Raw genomic sequence first — 21525 nt, forward strand, 5'->3', positions numbered from 1 at the left:
TTTTAAGTTATGTCATGCAACCATATGATTGAACTCTCCTACATATATTATACATTTTGCAATTATGCACCTGTACTTTATCAATATCATTTTCCTCTGTCTTACAGATGTGAAAAGCTGGTTGGTGATGTTCGGTTTCCAGCTCAGTAACATCATTGCTGGTTTCCCTAAACATACTCAGTACTTTGTGGATCCACCGTATGAATTACTCGCCAGCCAGGATGCAGAGAATGGCCAGGTGGGTTTCAGTAACAGCGTCTCCTCCAAACACATCAAACACATACATAAAAGAATGAATGTGAGCTAGCGTGAGCCCTGCTATATTATTCCAGTGAGCTAGCGTGAGCCCTGCTATATTATTCCAGTGAGCTAGCGTGAGCCCTGCTATATTATTCCAGTGAGCTAGCGTGAGCCCTGCTATATTATTCCAGTGAGCTAGCATGAGCCCTGCTATATTATTCCAGTGAGCTAGCATGAGCCCTGCTATATTATTCCAGTGAGCTAGCGTGAGTCCTGCTATATTATTCCCATGCCTTTGTGTTCCACAGCTGATCACTGGAGTGCAGCAGGCAGCAGAGAGACATAACCAGGCCTTCATGGCTCTGGAGGGCAAGCTGCTGAACAAGGAGCGCCGGGGCAGGCGTGACCGGCCGGGCCACTGGTTCGGCACCAGCACGCCCATCATCGGCCGGGGCATGATGCTGGCAGTCAAGGAGGGCCGAGTGGTGGCGGGCACCTCCAGCATGGCGAGCGAGGACAGCCGCAAGGTGGCGCTGGTGCTCAACAACGCCATCTACCTGGACGGCACGCACTACACGCAGGAAGGCCGCGACTGCCACTTCTTCGTCAAGGTGGGCTCGGCCGACAGCGACCTGCTGGCCCTGGGCCTGACCAACGGGCGCAAGGCGCTGGAGAGCGGCGTCAACGTCACCGTCAGCGGGCGCTCGCGCCGCGGCGTCACCGTGGAGTTCCGCGTGCCCGCGCTCGCCCTCAGCGTGCGCTACGGCCTCGCCGCCGACGTGGTGGACGAGGAGCGCGCCCGCCTGCTGGAGCTGGCGCGACAGAGGGCACTGGCTGGCGCGTGGGCACGGGAGCAGCAGCGGGCGCGGGATGGCAAGGAGGGCAGCCGGCTTTGGACAGAGGGCGAGCGGCAGCAGCTGCTATCGCCGGCGGGCAAGGTGCAGGGCTACGACGGCTACTACGTACTGCCCGTGGAGCAGTACCCACAGCTGGCCGACAGCAGCACCAACATCCAGTTCCTGAGACAGAATGAGATGGGGAGGAGGTAACAGCCCAACAGACTTGAAAAAAATTACTCCTTTACTTTTAGCTATTTCTTGCTTTCCCTCTTCTCCTCTTGCTCTCTCTCTCATTCTCATACCCCGTTCTCTGTCTCCCGCTCTCTCCCTCTCTCTCTCTGTATTTCACTCTCACTATCAACCTCTCCTCTCTTCCTTCTCACTCCTGTCCTTTACTATGTACCCCTCCTCTCCCACGGAGAATAAACAGACAAACGGGGTAACACTCTGAACGCTGCAGGGACTTTTAAGAAGAACTCTTAACGAACACTTATAATTACTGCCACTGGCAAAAAAAAAAGTTGAAATGGAAACTTAAAAGACTTTTTTTCAACAAAATGGACTAGAAAAAAAAAACTACTGATGAACGTTGAAAGAAAAAAACACACAACTGTTGCTTAAAAATGAAGAATCCCCTTTTTAAAAAAGAATTGATATTTTTTGACCCATATTTCTTGGGTCATCACAAGGATGTTGGTGGATGTGGTGAGTTTCGACATGACCTTGGCTCCTACAGATCAAAGGAATACTCCAGAACTGCTGTAAAAGCCAGTCTGTATGTACAAATCTGCAAATGAACAAGAAAGTTATCAGCAACAATAACAAAAGATGAAGAAGATGGAACATCAGACTCAGGCCTGACTTTCACAACAACAGAACTGTCAACTGCTGCGGCCCACCAAGAACAAACCTTTTGTTTTTCCTTTAGGAATAAAATTTTAAAATAAATAAAAAAAAAAAAATAGTCAAGGAAAACAGCGAAAGAGCTTTTTAGAAAGAAATAATAATAATAATAACAAAAAAATGATGGCTATATTTGCAGTACATAATGTCAGACGTTCATTTTGAAATAGGGAGAAAAAAGTTAACATTGTGTCAGCTAGCACTGAAGTTCAGGGTGTACTCTATAAGCGATAGTTTGTTTGTCTGTCGCGGTAGAATCGTGAGATCTTCACCAGAGCACTTCTGTACAGAGAACTTGGAAAAAAACACAAACACACACATACACTAACAATTTATCCAGATAGAAATTACAATTACCAGAAGCTATTTATTTTATTTTATTGTTTTTTAATTTATTTATTATTATTATTAGTACTCTATGACAATCACAAGAGTCACCACCTTTATTGCAATTCCTGCGCATCGGTGAATGAGTTTATTTTATTTTGTAATATATGTAAGAAATGTTCATTAAGTTTTTATATTAAGTTTGATTTGCTCATAGGCAAATTATAGTCACAGACAAAAAAGTAATTTATGTAAAGTGTTTTAAAACAATGGTTTATACTTTAAATAAAGTTTAAAACTGTGAAACTTGTTTTTTCGAGATAGATCTGTATGTACAGTGTATAGCCTTACCTTTCTGCAGCACACTAGAGAAATGTTCATAATATCAAGTTTTATATTTCTAATGGGAAGTGGCTTGTTATGTGCAAACCTATAGCTGGTATTATTACTCTAGAATTTTGTGACACACCAATCTCCCTGAGCTATACAATATCGATCCCAAGTTTGATGTTTTTATTTTTTGGGGTTTCGTTTGTTTTAGTTTCCTTTCTAAACGCAGAGAAAATGTTGCTGTTCTAGATCCCAAAACCGTAGACATGGATTCTATCCACTGTGAAGAGCCTCATTATGGATGTCAAGATGTACCAAATCAGTATTGAAGGATGATTCTTACACTTACTGGAGACTCTTCTGAGACCTTATCAATAAAAAGTAATTGTTTACTTCATGCCTCATTGATCTGTCTTGTTTTTCACCCTGATTTTTCCCCACTAATCGTACACAATGTGGATTTTGTTATAAACCATAAACAACAAAGTATTAAGTATCTAAAAGATAAAACGTACATGGTGTTTGTATCTGCTTGTTTGGTCAAGTGTGGACGACTTTGGACAGTATGGCCTGGTTTCCCATACATCAAGTCTAGTTTAATTAGAGATTTTCATTTAAGTTTTCAGCCCCCTTACACAGGCATACAGGGACTCATAAAAAGCATTCTCACAAATGGCACCACTGTCTGGTATGGGAATACCACCCAGGCAGAGACGACGGCCCTTCCGAGAGTTCTAAAGACTGCAGAGGAAATCATTGTTGCTAACCTCCCATCCATGGACACTCTGCACACAAGGCTGCAGGAAAAAAGCACAGAGCATCCTCAGAGACACATCACACTGTTAATTCCTCTGCTCAGACACAAACACTCAATAGACAACCTAAGACACTTCAGACCAGACAGAATCAGTACACACAGAGCATACTTTTTTAATCGTTTTTATCCAGCCACAGTCAGACAAATGCTAGTCAAAGACAGAACAGCAGCCAATAAGTATGCCATCTGAACAAACTCGTGCAATATTCTCAAATGTGAAATGGACTTTCCTCTAGGCTTACCCAGGGGCACTTCTCAAATTATTATTTTTTTTACCCTATTTTCGAGTCGTTTTTCATATCTCGAAGACCCAATGGCACGTACTACTTAAAAACCTTCAGGTTAAACATTGACATTATTTTGAGCATTCATAACATAAGTGAAGAGTTAGGGTGCTCTTCACATAGCAGTTTTACAGTCGTTTTAAAACGTTATCTCATAAACAAAACAATCTGGACAACGTCAGAACCAATTTCATTAAATGAATGAAACAATTTAAAAAGGTCATTTCATAACGCTTCAGTGGCAGGCTGAAGTCAAGACTTGTAGATGTGTAGATGCGGATTCTCCCAGAAAATAACCAACACCTCTCCGACGGCTTAGCAATGCCGTTAAACTAAGCCAGTGTGTGTTTGCTGAGAGCAACACAGTTTAATCAGACAGTGGATGGGAAAACATTTACAATGTGTAAAATTTAAAGGAAGCACAAACCCAATAAGCATCCAAACAGTAAACATAACCACTTTCCACAAAAGCACAGGTGCATGGATGGACTGTAATTACAATGATATACTGTAGTTTCTGGCCATTATATTTGAATGTTTTACCTGATGGTGTCAGCCTAGTTCATTCACAATCTCTTCATCATGGCTACAGGACAGACCGGTTAATGCTTTCATAGCCAGTTGTCCATGCCATTCCAGAGTTTCAGAGAATGATTGACAATTCAAACATGTCTACACGGTTAAAGAAGTCATTGCGAGGAGTTCATGCAGGTCAACCAACATGGGCAGCTGGTGTCTTCCGTATAATAGTCATACAGGTCTTCTCTTATAGTCCTTGAGAAAGTCTAGAGAGGAACAATTATCTTTCTGATCAGTGATCCTCTGTGTCGTTGGGTTCAACAGTTCTCAAGCACTGGTCAGCAAATTCCACAAACAACGGCTCCTGCATAGCTGTCTTCATAACATCAACCTTGTTCCCTGCAGTATCCACGGCAACCAGGAGTTGTCTGAGGTGGGGGTTCCGGAGCAAGTCTTTAAGATTCTCTGACTCACCTGTTCCAAAGAGAAACAAGTCTTAATCTTCTGCATCATCTGAGCTAAACACACAACGATGCAAGACACTTGCGTGGCAGGATAAGCAATAGAGATATAACAGCATGGACCAGGCATTTCATATTCACCTGTCAAAATTGTGAGTTCATCTGAGCTTGTTATATGGCAGAAATACCCACGCCTGAGCTGATGAAATATTCCCAATTAACTTCAGAGGCCACAGCCCTACTGGAAGTCACATCAGACAAGCAAATGCCATGCTGATACTAAAAGATCTATGGACTTCTGGGTGCTCACGGATAGCGCAGAGGACACTGTTACGTTACACACTAATCATTAGTACTTAATTAGAAAGGTTACCTGCTTGGTTCTCTCATAAAATGCAACAGCTTTCAGTGATCAGTGGCTATTTGTCCATTAACTCATGGTGAATTCATGAAAGTTTAAGCAGCTTTTGTTATGCAGTATGCATTGCTACCGGCCATCGTGGAGATTCATTTGGCCAAGAGTTACCACTCTTGATTAGATATTTATTGAGATATTTAAACTGTGTAATTAGGGTATTGAGGAGAAGCAATCCATAAAATGTAGCTGACTGATCAAGCAAAGCTGTGAACTGCAGTACAGCAGCAGTAGCAACAGCAGGGCAAGCCTCCCAGAGAGAGAATTCAGAGAGAAACCCTCTTCATGCTGTCATTAAAAAGGAAGACTTACAGCAAGCAACGCATTCAGATTATAAGTATTTGGCAGTGGCGGGTGTTCATTCAACTCGCTTGGCACTAAATATATGTGGGGAAAATATGGTATTTTCTTTACCAAGTTTCTGAAGTATGTCTGCAGGAACCATATCATTCTGGCCATCTTCATCCAGGAGATCCCCTGGTGTCCAAGGTTCTCTGGCTAAAATAAATGTGTGGACTTAATATTTAAGAATTGTTAAAAACTGAAATTGAATAAAGAGGAAAATGTCTATATAGTTACCAGCAGTATGTGACTGATTTTGATCACATGTTGACTCCTTTAACTTCACAGGCTCACAGCTATCTGTGTAAAAGACATGGGAAGATCATGGGAGTGAAGAAAGCATTTATTGTGGACTAACTTTTTAGTGTTGTGGATGAAAACCCAGAAAGCTTCTTGCTGCGGAACGGTCCCCCCCCCCCAAGTGTTGAACACAATGTCAAATTTAACATGGCTCAAACACCTCATGTGAACTCACCTTTATGTGTCTTGAAGCAATTAAGGGAACAACTAAAAAGTGAAACATAGAAAAGTGTCATATTTTTAACATAATGATGAGGGTAGACATACAAATAGCTGACCTTATGGGATTCTAGCTAAAAGAGGGGCTTTGGGCCTTCATACATTACAATGATTAATTTAGCTTTTCGAAAACAGTAAAGTTACCGTTTGGAAATCTGTTATTCAGATTCTGATTCCTAAGGATCTAGCATACACACATTCCCATTTTGTCCTTCCCTCTCGCTGTCTGAAAATGGCTTCTCACGCACAAACAACAATATTTGTGGACATGAGAATATCAAAACTAAGACGGTTCCACTATGAACGCACATGCACAGAATGTCTAATAAGTAGACGGGCTCTGGTATACATGTATAACAGTCGACAAAGCATCGTCACAATAACGATCATGTTAGCCTACTCACTATCTGACGAGACATGTTGGGCACCGATATTTCGGTACCTGACCGCTACAAACACTGCAAAGCTGCATTGTCTCAGTCCTCTTGTCGTATCAAAGCAATGCGCTAAAACAGTTTTAGCTGTGCACTCCTAAATTTCTTTTCTATGAGCTAAGACCGTTCGTTCGTTCCCACGTGTGTAAAGTAAAGATGGAGACGAAAACAACAGCAACAGGAAGTGTGCAACATGACTCGCTATTGGTTTCTATGTAGTGATGTCATACTAATGTGGACCAATGGTGAAGCTTTAACCAGAGAGATTATCGAGGATCTTTGATTTGGACAGTGGACGAGGAAGTAGATACATCTGTCCGACAGGCTTCTCTGACTGTGACTTCGCTAACACCAAATCGTCCAAAAAACAGCATGGCAGTTGCAGGTAACGCTCAAGTCCATTTTAAAGCAGACTTACTATATACAAATATTATCTAAAATGTTATGTTCCTCATAAAATATGTGAATGGCAAACAACAGTAACTTAGCAACAGTTCATTAAAGTTAGAGTTGCTCTCAAGAGAACTGAGCTGACATGGCAACATAATTAGTAGCCTAGCCTACAAATCTGTTTTTCCGTTCGCACACCAACGTTACTGACATGGAATATAATGTGCTTATATGACATTAGGCTATTCCCTAAACAGAAATCCTAAAAAGGTATGGGCAGGAGAGGATTGGGTATAGGTATTCAAGCCCTAACATTCCGACACCTATAGCCTCTATGCTGTATAGTTCAGTTTTTGAGTGTGTGTGTGTGTGTGTGTATTTTCAGAAATCTCTTACAATGATCTCAAAGACCTGATGGAGAAGTGCAAAGAACTCGTGTTGGTTGACGTTCGTTCCAAAGAGGAGGTGGATCGAGGACACATACCAGGGTCCATTCATATACCAGGTTCATAATTTCGCTTAGTTTCTAACTATGCGTTTCAATAAATAGTTTATCCTACACAAATGTAATCTTCTAAGCATATGAAAGTTGTAAAGAAAAGAATAATGCATTTCGGATTGAATTTGTAGGCTAATTAGGCTCATGTCTTCTGCAGACAAAGTGAAATACATACCTGGGTTATATCAAAACAATAAAGTTGCCTCTGTGATAAAATAAAACATGCAAACATTAAAATAGTTTTTTATTCTTTCCTGTATTATTTCCTCATTTGCAGTGGACCAGGTAGAGAATGACATGGCTCTGGATGCAGCAGCATTTCAGCAGAAGTTTGGCGTTCCAAAGCCCCCTCTCAACTCCCCTAGCCTCATCTTCCACTGCCAGATGGGCCGTCGTGGGGCAGCAGCCACACAGAAGGCCAGAAGCCTTGGCTTTGAAAAGTATGAACTTATGTCCAGCAGTACAGTGTGATTACCTGCAGATACCTTCTCAGTCACTAGATCATTAGCAAAGTGATAGCCTCAGTGAAGAGGTCTTTATCTAGCTAAGATTAAATATTACTATTTTGAAAGCTGGCTCACATTCACTCAGCAATGGAAGGCCTTGGTGATATGAGATTGCATTGCTCAAGCAACCGGTCTTATTTAAGCAAGGTTATGGCAAGAAATGTGTCTTCTGCATTTCACTCATCCATATGTATAAGCAGTGAGCTACAAACAGTATTTTCTATTTCATGTATAATTGTACTCTTTTTTTTTTCATGTACAGGGCCTGTAACTTCGTTGGAGGCTACAAGGAATGGTCTGAAAAGGAAGGGAAATGAAAAAGCTGGAAATTTAATTAATTTGCCACCTTAGAAAATAATATAAAATGGTGCCTTTGTGTTGCTGTGTGAACTGATTTTGATAGTTACACCTTATGTTTATGTCTCCAATAAAATATGTTGATGTTGATTGACATGTGTTGTATTGTGTTGAAATGTTAGTGTCAGTCCTTTTCAATGAACGTTCAACTATTGCACTGGTATTACAGCAGGCTGTAGTGAACCCTAGTGACAACCCATGCAAGTGTCATTACCCCTTTATAGCCCGAAATTACCGCCAAATATTTAGCATTATTAACACCTTGTTGTGGCAGAATTGGGTGATTCTCCAACTATGGTACTTTTTCTGTCCTTGACATTTTTTTTTTTTTTTTCACACTTACTACATATTTAGGGGAACCTATATATAAAAAATCATTGTTCAATTATGTTGTTTTTTATAAAATATAAGACATTTTATATGCGTTTTTTACTATTTTGCCTCTGTCCCTAGGCCAGACTTTGGGTCTTCGACCTTATCTCACTTAAAATCTAATACTGATATAATTTTAAATTCAAACAGAAAGTATGCATTATAACCCAATTCATTCAAATCTACTATTTGTTTTTATATTTCTTTTCGATTTGGCATATTTTAAACATGTTAAACACTTGTCCCTTGGGTTCACCGTCATTTCCACACCTCTGCATAAAATGCAATCCCAGGCTCAGTATTCTAGATTTGTATACTCAGTAACCATAGCAACTGACACTCCAGAGGGATCCACATGGCTGAATGAAAGAATGATCCCAGCAGAGGTTAATACAGGAGATATATCAAGGTAAATATGAGAAATACCGCGAGTATGTTTATTGTACGTCATTTCTGAACCGCTCATAATTCATTCCGATGGGAAAAATTCTGGATTTTTACAATTTCATTAGGTGTAATTTGAGATTATTTAATGCTAACTCTAAAACTAACACTAACAGGCTAGTCAAACATGAGATATTAGAGGGAAAGTGGGAAAATGTCATTTCCACGACCGTCTTTTCCACATCTGTCTCCATGGTAGTGATAGGTAGACAGGTTGGCTTGTTTTTGTTCGGTTGTGGAAATGACCATTGCTTTTGCCATTGCCTGGAAAAATGTCAAAAAATACATATTATTCCATAAAAATCAGCACAGCCAACTTCAGGGCAGGTATCTAGGCATACTGGGGAAACAAATTATGCCAGTAATATTTTAATTAAAAATGTTTCGTTTTCTGAAAATGTTCAGGTCCAAAAAGTACAATAGTTGGAGAATCACCCAATTATGGAAATGTACATGGATCTCTGCCGTGCTTCCAGGTAATGAAACTGCTGTTTGCATGTAACATTATTTAATAGGTCAGAATATGCAGTCATTACAAGGACCATGTAAAAGTCTATGCTATTTGGTCTATAATATGATTTAATAGGTTAGCATAGGCTATGCAGTCATTATGGCCATATAGCAGTATATGCCATGGTCTATATCCGTATGATTCTCTTCCTTTTTGTGTAGTTATACCATTATTGCATTTATTTTTGATGATGGTCACAAGCCAACCGATTTGTAATTCTGTTCTACTGACTAGCATACCCTTGTGGTTGGCTCCTTTGCTGAGGGCCGCAGGGAGACGGAAGAGCGACCGCGCTAGGCGAAGATCAGCATACAGGTTCATCCAGCGTCAGCTGGTTAGTCTTAATCATTATGCAGATTGTGTGAATAAATCAAGAGATTATGCTGACAATTTAATCATTGTCCGGGTAATTTTGCTCAGCGTCACTACCGAGTTGGCTGCACAGATGATAATTGTAACCCAACATACATCTATCCAGCCGAGTTGAAGGAGCTGATTCGTGCAGTCTTCCCAGCAGAGGTCCGCAATTACCCCGACCCGTGTAATGAAAAGGTGTGATGCGCATTTGCCTAGTTTTGTTGTGAATGTTATAGCCTGTCAGGCGATTGCAACCGTGTTAAAGAAATTTATATTTTTGCAGATATACGTAATCACCCTGGAAGATCTCCATAGCGTGAGCCCTGTCAACCGGAGCTGGATTCCCTATGAATAATATGGCCATATTGTTATTTATATTTAGGCCATTCTTAGTGTCGCTAAGCATGCAACATGATAAAGTTGAATGTGTTCATCATAATGAATATGCTGGAAGTTCAGAGGCTGTTCATGTCATAAAATAAAGGCAACAATGTGACAATGGAACTGATAGATTGCTCTTTTTTTCGTTCGTTAGAGGAATGGATACATTTCAGGGTGACTTAAAGGTCACCCATAACCGCCTTTTCATATACCACGTGATCTGTGCAGGACACGTTAGTTAGGTTGAGTTGTTAGCTGATGTGACTGACACAGACCATGGAAATGATTAAAGAAATCTACAAGGTAACCTATTTATTTATAGTTAAACAGTTGTTAAGATACTGAGGAGTGGATTTTAGTGAAGTTACGCTGCCATGAGTGTTGTTGTGCCTTTACATAAAATATGCTCTAAAGTCGCTAGCCATGCTAGGTCTACGTTAGCATTTTCAGTGAGAATGTTTGCTAGCTCAATTCCGACCTATATTAACGTTAATGTTTGAGATTGATAACTTTTTTATTGTAAATCTATGGATAACAAAATAATTCTACTATATACATTAATACATTTGGGTGTACCACAGGTAGTTAGGTTTTTGATGAGAGTCCTTGACCGACCATGGAAATACTCGACTTGTAAGGACAGCGATGTTCTGGTGCTCCTATGTGCCACCAAGTCACATCCATCCGACAAGCTCATGTGCACAAGTATGATTGGTTTATTTGTTTATGCTAGTTAATTGCAGCGTAAAGGGCATTTGTAGACGGCTCTCTCATTAACACATTTTAATTTCATGTAGTTGCTGCTGCTGGGCCGTGGGCTCCTTCGAATCCAATTGAAAAAGTCTTGAATGGTGGGTTTTACTCTCCTGTCATCATTTCTATCTTTACAAAGATAAAGTTTAGTTGTATGCACATTCTATATTTGTCCACTTCTTTCAGAGTCTCTCAGCCTTTTAGAGCGGATATCATACCTCCCTGCATCTGCATCAACCTGCAGATCTGTAGACACTGAGGAGTTATCCCTCTTTGTTAAATCATCGGGGCCAGTCCATTTTGTGGTAGCCTTTGAGGTTAGAAAAATCATCACACATCTCAACCCAAACAATAATTCAGTTAAAAAAAATAATTGCATGTCATCACCTATTATTGCATACAGAATATTGCTGGACTACTTCATAAGACATAATTGCGGTTTTTCTTTAGATGGCAATGGATAATAAGTGTTGGCAACAGGAGAAGTTCTATACCGAAGCATTTCTTCGCCGGATCAGCCTGGTCCGTGCTCAGGTATGAAAGCCAAGAAACATGGATGCCATCAGAACTGATAGTGCAAAGGTTTCTTCTCCATTTGAATTCTGCCTCATCTCTCTTCCAAACAGATGAAAATCTTTTTTAAATTCAAGGACAATGGGGAAACTCACCAGCATGTATTTGGGTACAAGTTTTTCTTTTTTCAAATATTAGTTATTGGGTATGTTACAGGATGAGTGGCCTTTGTTAATTGACAGGTCTATACCAGTATATTCGCTACATGTATTTGCCTCTCTGTTTGTGTGCCCAGTGATGGTGTGAAGAGCAAGATGCTAGTAAACAACCAAAGCATCATCATGGACAGCACCAGTTATCAACTGTAAGTGGGTGTGAACTTACCAGAATTGTCCTTAACTTTACAAGCATATATCCAAACCATATAAATGTCCTGTAATATAATATTTCCCTCACACACACTCCCTTTTATTCCTGTATATTCCTCTCCTCTCACTTGCTGTCTGTGAAGGTGTCCTTTCTCGGAGGGTGGTCTCCTTCCCTGTGATCAGATCCATGCGGTGGTGGGTGCTGAGGTCCCGCTGCAGCTCCCTTTTCACATGGTGTTAACGGGCCTCGGTGGGGAGACCAGCATCATCACCATGGCAGCGCTGGGCCCCTGCATGGAGCAGTACCCAAACTGGCCCATTCGCCTGACAACCATTCAGATATCCTTTTTGCAAAGAGCTAGAAAAACTAGAAATGCAATTCAATTCAGGAATTACCAGTGCATGAAAATGTAAAAAAATGCATTGTAAAATATCATAATAGTTAAAACAGATAATGCAAGCATAGAGGTAGTTGCTAGGTTATTGCTAGGGAAGGCATGGTGGTTGTTATGCTAAGTAAAGCGGTTGCTATGCTAGTTGCTAGGGTAATCATGTTGGTTGCTAGGTTGTTGCTAGGATAATTGAAGCGGTTGCTAAGTTGTTGCTAGGGTCGGGGTTCCCACAGGTCATGGAATTTCTGGAATATCATGGAATTTTGGAAAGTCTATTCCAGACATGCCAAAATACATTAATACAAATATTTATTCATTTTAAATATTTTAGTTGCTAGGCTAATCATGTATAAGTAAAGGATAATGTATAGAACGCCGGTCATTATTGGGAAAATAAGTCCCGACAGGGCGAACCGGACATATTTTCCCAATAATGACCGGCGTTCTATACATTATCCCGCTTATTACAAGGCTACTTGCCAAACCGAAACAATAAACTCCTCACGATATGACTCTTTAGCCTACATAGCCTAGGCTATAGCCTATTTGTTACCGTTTCATCGTGGCTTTTGCTGAGAAACAAATAGTTCGCAACAGCACACGCTGAACTTGAATCCAACATTCTTTAGAACACAGCTGATCAACCGTCCGCTTTCACTTTTGAATGAAGTTCCAGTCCTTGCGTAGTGATATGAAAGACGTGAAATAGAAGCACAAAACCCATTTTCCTTGACAGCGGTCTGTTATTGAGAATTAGCAGACCACCGAACGTTGGGAAGGCCCATTCAAGTGAATGGAGCATTCTTCAGCATTATGAAGAGCTGTGTTATATACTCTTTTGATCCCGTGAGGGAAATTTGGTCTCTGCATTTATCCCAATCCGTGAATTAGTGAAACACACTCGGCACACAGTGAACACACAGTGAGGTGAAGCACACACTAATCCCGGCGCAGTAAGCTGCCTGCTACAACAGCGGCGCTCGGGGAGCAGTGCGGGGTTAGGTGCCTTGCTCAAGGGCACTTCAGCCGTTCCTACTGGTCGGGGTTCGAACTGGCAACCCTCAGGTTACAAGTCCGAAGCGCTAACTAGTAGGCCACGGCTGCCCATGTTGGCTGCTATAGTGGTTGCTATGTGATATTATGGTAGTGGGTGCTAGGTAGTTGCTAGTTAGTGAAGTTAACACACTTCCTTAACCCACCCACTCCACATGCTGGTTTACAGCCCCTCCAGTATGCCTCGCCTGGAATCCAACATGGCCACTCCCATGAGCTTCCTGCAGTCTCTGGCCGGCCGACTGGCATGGGAGGACCTGGGCCTCTCTGGGGTGACCTGTGCTGACCTGCAACAGGCAGAGGGAGAAGCACCAGGGTCGAGAGGTTTGGATTTAACCTCCCAAAACCGAAAGCATGACTTTGCTCTTCCGTGCAAGTAAAGGTATACTATGCAGGTTCAGGTAGTTTTGCCGACTGTAGAGCTCCCCCTAGAGTAGCAATATATTTATATTTTACTCTGCTGTTGTAAATAGCCTTCTCATGGCTTGTTCCCCCTGTACACAATGAAAATGCTTTCGTTGTGGAGGTGAAGGATCAAAAACAGGCAAAAACTATCTCTGAAAAGCTATATCTACTGACAAGGTAATGGTTCACGATCCTCGCAAGATGATTAGGGGCGCTGTTCTTGAAGTTGCTAGCCTGGGTTTCCCCATGATGCCTTGTGCGTGATTTTATTCGTGCTGCTAGGCAGTCTGGATTCCATGGACCCGATTTTCACCTCAACGAAGGAACCAATCACAGAACGGAGGGGGGACAGCAAGACGATGGCGACGTCTATGCGACACACCAAAGTGGCTATGAACTACGTACAGACTCATTTGATAGACATTTGTGGAGCCCAATAAACGGCTCTGGGCATTCGTAAACCACGTTTCAAATAGGAGAAAATGTATTGTGTAATGTAGTTCCCAGACCCCATCTCAATGAGATGAGGCTGGCGTTAGCCAGGCTATGAAGTTGCATGGCTAGTTCTCTCATTAGCGACTCGCTACGTCTATGCTGTATGGTGAACGATTCCCCTATTAGTTCTAGAGCCCGACCGATAAAGGATTTTGAAGGCCGATACCGATACAAATATTTGTTGAGTTAAAAATCCGATATTCCGATATATCGGCCGATAGTTCCCCTTACAAGTTCGTTTACCATCAAATTGGCTTCGTAAAGGTTATATCAAGGTGAAAATCTTGCATAGTGTACCTTTAAAGTAGTGTTCAGTGAATGTTATCCCTTGTCTGAGTAGGATTCTTCCCAAGGAGCATTAGAGCATTAACAATTAGTTTTGTTAAAGGGTTGGAACTGTTGACATGTATTCTCTGTTAAGCTGATGAAAGGCTTTTTTTCTACACTACCACAGGCCCCCTTTGCTGGGACATGGTGTTTAATGTAAAGGAGAGGGAGAAAGACCAGGGAACCGAGTCCAAATGGAACCAGACTGTGAAGCAGACTCTTACTCTCTACCTGTTGCTCCAGCACACTGACCCCTTCCACTCACAATTCTCTGACCTCATCGGTAAGGGACCCACGTAGAACCAATTAATCACGTCGTTCTGCTTAACTGGTGAGGAGCAGGAATCCATATTTGAGCCACTAACTATGTCAGGGATGGGCAACTGGCGGCCCTCCTCCTCACTCAATGCAGCCCGCGGATCAATTTTCAAATGGCATAAAAATGTTGGTTAATTTCACGGGTTTTTACCACATCTGAATCGGAGCTTTATTGTAATGATACAGCCTACCGATAGGGGCGCTTTCCTATATTAAAAAATCCAGCGGGCTTCTTCACTACAGCCAGCGAAGAAGAGGTTCAGAGAGCTATGAACGGTTTATATAAAACACTCAGTCAAGAGAATCGTACCCTTCAGGCAAGATGGGAAACAACTGATCTTATCACAGAATTCAAAGTAAAACCTATGAATTTAGTATGCTTAGAAACAAAATCGGCCAACACCACGCACAAAGACAACTAAAAGTAAGCTACACCGGAGCTCCTATAGCCGCTGTCGTAGACAACCTCAAAGTAGAGCAGGGTTCCCACAGGTCATGGAATTTTAATAAAGCCAATTCCAGACGTGGAACGTCCGGGAATTATGTTTTTGGTTATGCTTCTTGATTATTAAAAACATATATTGTATGATTTCAATCCGTGCTATTTTCTATTGTGGAACTATTTTTTCAGATACCTCACAACCGCATATATAAACTTCCGCTCAATATTCGAGTCAACATTTCGGTGTCCACCACTCACAACAAACCAGAAAAGGGACTCAAAGTGCTAAATAGCATAATTATACTTTAATACAAGGGGGCAGTTAATATGGTTTTATTAATGTGGCTAATACACAGGACATGACTGTAACATTGCATGTGAACATTTTGTTTTTGTTTTCCTTTCATGGCAGTCAATGAAGAGATGTTTGAGAAACACTTAGACCAGGTCCTCTGGCACAATAGTGAGAGAGTGACGGCATCACTGCAGTCGCTACTGGAGAAGACACTTAAGCCTCATCAGAAAAAATGCTCAGTAAGTGTAGTATTTTCAAACATTATTGTCAGTATTCATCCTTCTCACCATGGTATCTACTAATTCACATATACCAGAGGAGGCTCCTTCATTGAGGAAAGGGAGGAACAAACTTCCCTAAAATTTTAGAGAAAAAGCAAACATTGTCGATCTTTTGAATGTATAAAAGATGGACATTGTCCATCTTTTATACATTCAACTACAGTGCAAAGGTTAGGATCAAAGCAGCAGGATCACCAGTTCCAAAAATTAATATTCCAAAAAAAGATGGTAAGGCTAGTGTAGGCTACTGAATGCTACATATGACTAATACACATGGCTAACTGGTAGCACAGAAAACAATCGGCTACTGCTGGCCTGTCTTAAACGTGGACAGTTCAGGGATTTGCTGATACAAAGAAATTGGATAGTTACGCGTTGTTATAATCATCCAAGTTATGCCTTAACTAAGCAACTGTTAAATAATGTTCTTGTTGTTAATATGTTCTGGTTTTCACCGTTCTAACTGTATCTTTGGATGGTAACATCGTTAATGAATGTTTCAGACCATGATGCATTCCTTTAATGACGTCTTCAATGACATTTGCCTTTCGAGTATAAATTCCCATTTAGCTATTACAACCTTTTTTTTAAATTATAGCGATTATTTGGCTTTAAAACAATAGCATGTTACAAATAACCACATTTAAGGTCTATTTTTTAAATGGTAAATAGTTACATGGTCTTATAAAACAAGTGTCTATTTTTAGTATTATAGACTTTAATGCACATCTGGAAAAGAGTATTTCATAATTAGACCTACATATCTTTCCTGACTTCCCAGACCAAATTTTACATTTATTTACATTTACATTTATTAATTTAGCAGACACTATTATCCAAAGTGACTTATATTACAAAGTCCATTGTCCCTGGAGCAATTTGGGGTTAAGTGCCTTGCTCAAATGCACAACGGTGGAAGCCAACAAATTCACCCTTCGCTCTCCCACCCTCCTTAGTTACTGTTGCTATGCCTGAAAAGCTTTAGCACCCTGCACGTCTATTACATAGAGAGAGAACCGGGACTTTTCAATGAAATGTAATTTACAAAGACATCGTACCTTACTGAAAGCTAATATTTTGTCACTAGCAACCTACATCTGTCCTCATCTCTGAACAAAACCGTTCATGAGTTATTTAAGCAGAAGTCGATTGTGCGTTTTGTTTTGTTGCGTTTTGAATGGAACAGGCATGGGGGACGAAAGAAACATACCATTTAAGCTATGTACTTCCCACAACTTCAATATTTGACAACATATCATGAATGGTACTTCAAATAGGTGTTATTTTAAATAGATTGCTGATGGGCTATACATCTTGGTGAACGTCTGTTAACAACTTCTTGCCGTTATCGTGAAGCGTGTATCTCGCGGTTATGGAAATATCATGCAATATGCCATTTTTTATAGTTAGAACAATATGTGTTCCCAATTATATAATGTTTCTATAGTGTAACATGTTATTTCACTGTGTCTACGTGGGTTAGGGCACCACACATCCAAATAAGTGCCCTTCATGACCCACAGGCCTTCAGTCTCCACAGGTTAACATGGCAAAACTCGAAAAGCTTGTCAGACCTCCCGTGCCTAGTGACGGGTTGCTAAGCCACGATTGGCCTGTGGCGGTTTTCGGGTGTGGCTTAGCGAAGGGTGAATTGCAGCCACAACCTTTCTGGCTACTGCATGCTAGCCTAGCTCCTTAGGCCCCTGAGAATGTCAGAACAGCTTTTATAGCACAACATTGCCAGTTACAATACTACATAGTGTATACTGCTGCTTTAAATGTGTCTGGGTAGGCGGCCTACATACTCTATTGTTCACATATGCCACCAACACCATCACAACCTCACATTTGCCACTAACATCAATCAAGCGCACCTTCCTTCCTTTGTTATTTTTATAACCACCAGCCGCCACTGACATATACTAATGTTCACGTGTGTGTGTGTGTGTGTGTGTGTGTGTGTGTGTGTTTGTGTGTGTGTGTGTGTGTTTGTGTGTGTGTGTGTGTGTGTGTGTGTGTGTTTGTGTGTGTTTGTGTGTGTGTGTGTGTGTGTGTGTGTTTGTGTGTGTGTGTGTGTGTGTGTGTTTGTGTGTGTGTGTGTGTGTTTGTGATCAGAATCAGAGAAAGATGCAGGCAGCACTGCCGGTGGTCCTTAGCTCCCTCACCAGTGTGGTGAATAGCAGCAGCAGTGCGGAATTCCGCACTACTTGCTTGGACAAAATGAAGGTAAGAGGGACTTCAGCCTGTCCTAAACCGAAACAACACACATGCACATCTAAGTCCTGTATCAAAGAAGTTGTATGGTGTAGGTGTATCGTGATTAAAGCTGAAGTTTCTATCTCAAAAAGATCAGCTGGGCTACCCTTTCAGCCTTCAAGAACTAAAATGCATGTTTCTAGGCGACCATACATCTAATTTAACCCGCTGTTAAAATTCATACATTTAGCCACACAAATAACCTGCTGGGTCCAGACCTGGTCAAATAATTGTAGGGTATTTAATAAAGAAGTTTTACTGTTGAGAAAAAACTACCATTAGAGCCAGCAAGGTTCCGTCTGTGCTCAGCCCAAACTGATGAGCTCCATCAGTGCTTTGAGGTCATCTAGAATATTTCACAGTAATAACTGCTTGCTAAAAATAAAATAAAGTTTTAAAGTTTTATTGGCAACTTGTATTGATAAAAATTTAGTTCTGTCATTAAGTGTTTAGGGTTGCCAGTGCAGATACAGTAGGCTTTTGTCCTGTTCTGTTTCAGGTCCCGGACACTCATCAGCTGTCAGTGTCTCTTGACCAATTGCTTCACAAAATCACAGGAAGTCGGTTTACTCCACTTCACAGGTGTACCACTAACAAGGTGATTTACCTTTTTTGTAGCGCTTGTGTCATCACTATGACTATGGGTTGGGTCATCAACATTCTCGTAAACTCTACAAGTCTCACCTTTGATCAGATATGTATTCGCCTGATTCCTGTAATCACCGTTCAATGAAACAATACTATTTCATCTCATAATACTCATTCATCGTTACTGGACCCTTTCAGCCCTCTAAACGAACTCAGATCTCTGACTCTGACTGATTTTTTGTGCATATGTAAAAACCTCAAAACAAACTCAGCCCCCTCTAAAGCGAACCTAACTGAGGGGGTTTTCACATTTGGTCCTTTCAGCCCTAGCCTGAAGAGCCAGACCCACATTAAAATGTAGGGTCTGGGCACTCACCGTTCGCAGTGCTCAGTCCGAGGGGCGGGATAATCGGTTGTCTTTCAAATTCTCTCTGCACGCAATAGGACAGCGCTATGAGTCCCATGCGTTTCCCACCAGCGGAGCTAGTTGGCTAGTTCAAACTTTTGGCAACTTAATAAAAGCTTAACTCGTGTCACACTGTTCGCCAACAACAACATTATCTTATTTGTTTTCAAGTAGCAGGGAATTCAAGCCAAACCGTTGCAACCCATCAATCATTATGTTAAGCCCGCCTAACGACTCTATACACGATTTGATTGGCCTGATAGAAGTTTAATTTTGAGCTCACAAGCCAACAGAGAGTTGCTAGACTAGCCCTGGCAGCAAATGTAATTTGCCGCTAGGGTGCGTCTAGATTTCCAGGCTATTTTAGCCCTCTAAACGAACTCAGATCTATGACTCAGCATTTTTGTGCATATGTGAACACACCAAACAAACTCAGCCCCCTCTAAAGCGAACTGTGCTGAGACCACCTCGGGAAGTACAGTAGTTGGCACGGTTGGCTTTGAAGTCTGCGATGTGGTTGGCCTAATATGCATTGTAAACACAAAGCGCCCCAGGTTCACTCTAGTTTTTTTAACAACAAAAATTATATTTTATCCTCCTTGACTTGCCATTGCCAAAAGAGAATGCATATTGTTCATTATCAAAACTGTCATTATTAGCCCTATAACAAAACATAATACAGACATTTTTGACCATATTTGTGTGTGTGTTATCTTAACAAAAGTGTTGTAATGAATATCTTATGATGCTATGCATGACATTGCTCACCTTTAAGAAAATCATCATGACATGACAAAATCTCAACTGGAACATAGCCAGCGCCTTTCCAGTTATCTAAACATATTTAGATATGTTACACAAAATAAGATAATAATAATATTTAAAAACATACATAATACAAAAACATACATAATACCAAATTTAATATTAATAAAAATGCATACGTATTACAAAGCATACATATTCATTGGTCTAGCCGTTATTGTATTGATGGGGCAGCTGGGGTGAACCATGAGTGTATAATGGTCTTTTTTGCTGCAGGTAACCCTGCGAAAATTAGTTTTTTATGTATAAGTCTAAAATCTAGGGAAAAGTCATCATTAAACAGATATAAGCTGACAAGTTCTAAACTGGAAATCCCAGGACAGTTCTAAGAATAATGACACCCACTTTCTGGTCCACTTTATTTGACTGAGTTTGGTTCATTTAAAAAGGACTATATGTGAAAACACCCTTATTTCACAGCCTGTCTGTATCTACTGTATGCTGGAAGTGAACACATCCGTAGCACTGGCATTGTACACCACAGATAGTGAATGAGAAGGTTAATGATTTACCTTTTCCTTGTAGCCTAGGATTGGAACTGGGCCCAACCCTTCATTTCAGAGACCAGAGGGGGAGGATGAAAGTAAGAGGGCATTTTTACCTTCATCTTAAACAGCCATCTATGTCATGTTCAGTGTAAATGTACTTTGAGGTATTAGACTTAGATTTAGGTCAAATCTTTGATTGACTCTACCTATTGTGTGTTCAGTGTAAATTTGTCTGTGTGTGTGTGTGTGTGTGTGTGTGTGTGGAGACAGAGAGAGAGGAGGGGGTGTCTATATTTAACTATTTAACTACATTTATCAAGACAGAGCTGGTAAAAATGTAGATTCACTTAAATTGATCTCTGATGCAGCCCAAGTCCTCACGGAGGGGGAGACTGACCACCAGGATAGAATTGTATCCAGTGCCGCCAAAAGGCAGAAGACGGCGCCCTCTGCTGATGTACTGATGAATGACACTTGTCCTATACCCTTTTGCATTTTCACCCAATTCATTTGTGAATAGTACATAATGCCTTGGGGTTTTTGATATTGTCTGCAATGTGTGGTGTGGTTGAGTCTCATTAATGCTCTTCGTCTTTGTCCTTTCCTTAGGAAGACTGGCTTCAAGCAGTTCACAACTTTTCTGATTGGGACTTTTTTCAATAAGGCCTATATAACTGTTATAATACATAACAATCAGTTGTTTAAAACAAACGTTCTGCAGTCTTGTTTTTTGTTTGTATGCATATTATGTTACCACTATCTGGCATATCTAAGTGTTACTCACATTCAAACGGTTGCTAGGTGCTTCATGCAAGGGTTGTATGAATATTCAGATTGATACATTGATTTCATTTGTCACCATGTTTTTTGAAGTGATAATAAACAAATGGGTGTTTTATGGTGGCCCTGTCCTGTATGTTTCTAATGAAAGCATTTCTGTTTTCTAATGGGGGGGGGGGGGGACATTTTGTGTTTTTCACGTCTTGATAAAGAAAGCAAACACCGTATCACATTGTTGACATTTGATGGCAGTAGCAAAGAGTATAGAAACCCTAGAAGGCTTCTGTACTCTT

The 21525-nt window shown here is 40.9% G+C and overlaps 4 protein-coding genes across 4 annotated transcripts in view; 3 read left to right on the top strand and 1 right to left on the bottom strand.

Moving 5' to 3' along the window:
- Nucleotides 1–2290, top strand: part of LOC143132852 (teneurin-2-like) — a 48652-nt gene extending 46362 nt beyond the window's left edge. Inside the window, exons 17-18 of the mRNA XM_076292677.1 lie at nt 108–238; nt 549–2290. Of these exons, the coding sequence (XP_076148792.1) occupies nt 108–238; nt 549–1289 (872 nt within the window). The 3' untranslated portion in view covers nt 1290–2290. The remainder of the gene's footprint in view (nt 1–107; nt 239–548) is intronic.
- Nucleotides 2291–3545: 1255 nt separating this feature from the next.
- On the bottom strand, nt 3546–6604 carry znhit3 (zinc finger, HIT-type containing 3). The gene is made up of 5 exons (XM_076291709.1): nt 6401–6604; nt 5953–5984; nt 5715–5777; nt 5550–5633; nt 3546–4733 (listed from the first exon to the last, which is right to left on the bottom strand). The coding sequence occupies exons 1-5, from the start codon at nt 6466–6468 to the stop codon at nt 4552–4554; spliced, it is 429 nt and encodes a 142-aa protein (XP_076147824.1). The 5' UTR covers nt 6469–6604; the 3' UTR covers nt 3546–4551.
- Nucleotides 6605–6714: 110 nt separating this feature from the next.
- On the top strand, nt 6715–8272 carry tstd1 (thiosulfate sulfurtransferase like domain containing 1). Its single transcript, XM_076291711.1, has 4 exons — nt 6715–6815; nt 7206–7325; nt 7597–7759; nt 8088–8272. Exons 1-4 carry the CDS (start codon nt 6803–6805, stop codon nt 8140–8142), a joined length of 351 nt encoding a protein of 116 aa, XP_076147826.1. The 5' UTR covers nt 6715–6802; the 3' UTR covers nt 8143–8272.
- Nucleotides 8273–11654: 3382 nt separating this feature from the next.
- On the top strand, nt 11655–19063 carry top6bl (TOP6B like initiator of meiotic double strand breaks). The gene is made up of 8 exons (XM_076292678.1): nt 11655–11674; nt 11809–11877; nt 12025–12220; nt 13482–13650; nt 14681–14836; nt 15726–15847; nt 18005–18115; nt 19058–19063. The coding sequence occupies exons 1-8, from the start codon at nt 11655–11657 to the stop codon at nt 19061–19063; spliced, it is 849 nt and encodes a 282-aa protein (XP_076148793.1).
- Nucleotides 19064–21525: the final 2462 nt, after the last annotated feature.

This window comes from Alosa pseudoharengus, unplaced genomic scaffold (genome assembly GCF_046254945.1).
Source record: "Alosa pseudoharengus isolate Yale_2024_CS ecotype anadromous, Long Island Sound unplaced genomic scaffold, YU_APseudo_1.1 YU_APseudo_1.1_scf_19, whole genome shotgun sequence".
Lineage (NCBI taxonomy): Eukaryota > Metazoa > Chordata > Actinopteri > Clupeiformes > Clupeidae > Alosa > Alosa pseudoharengus.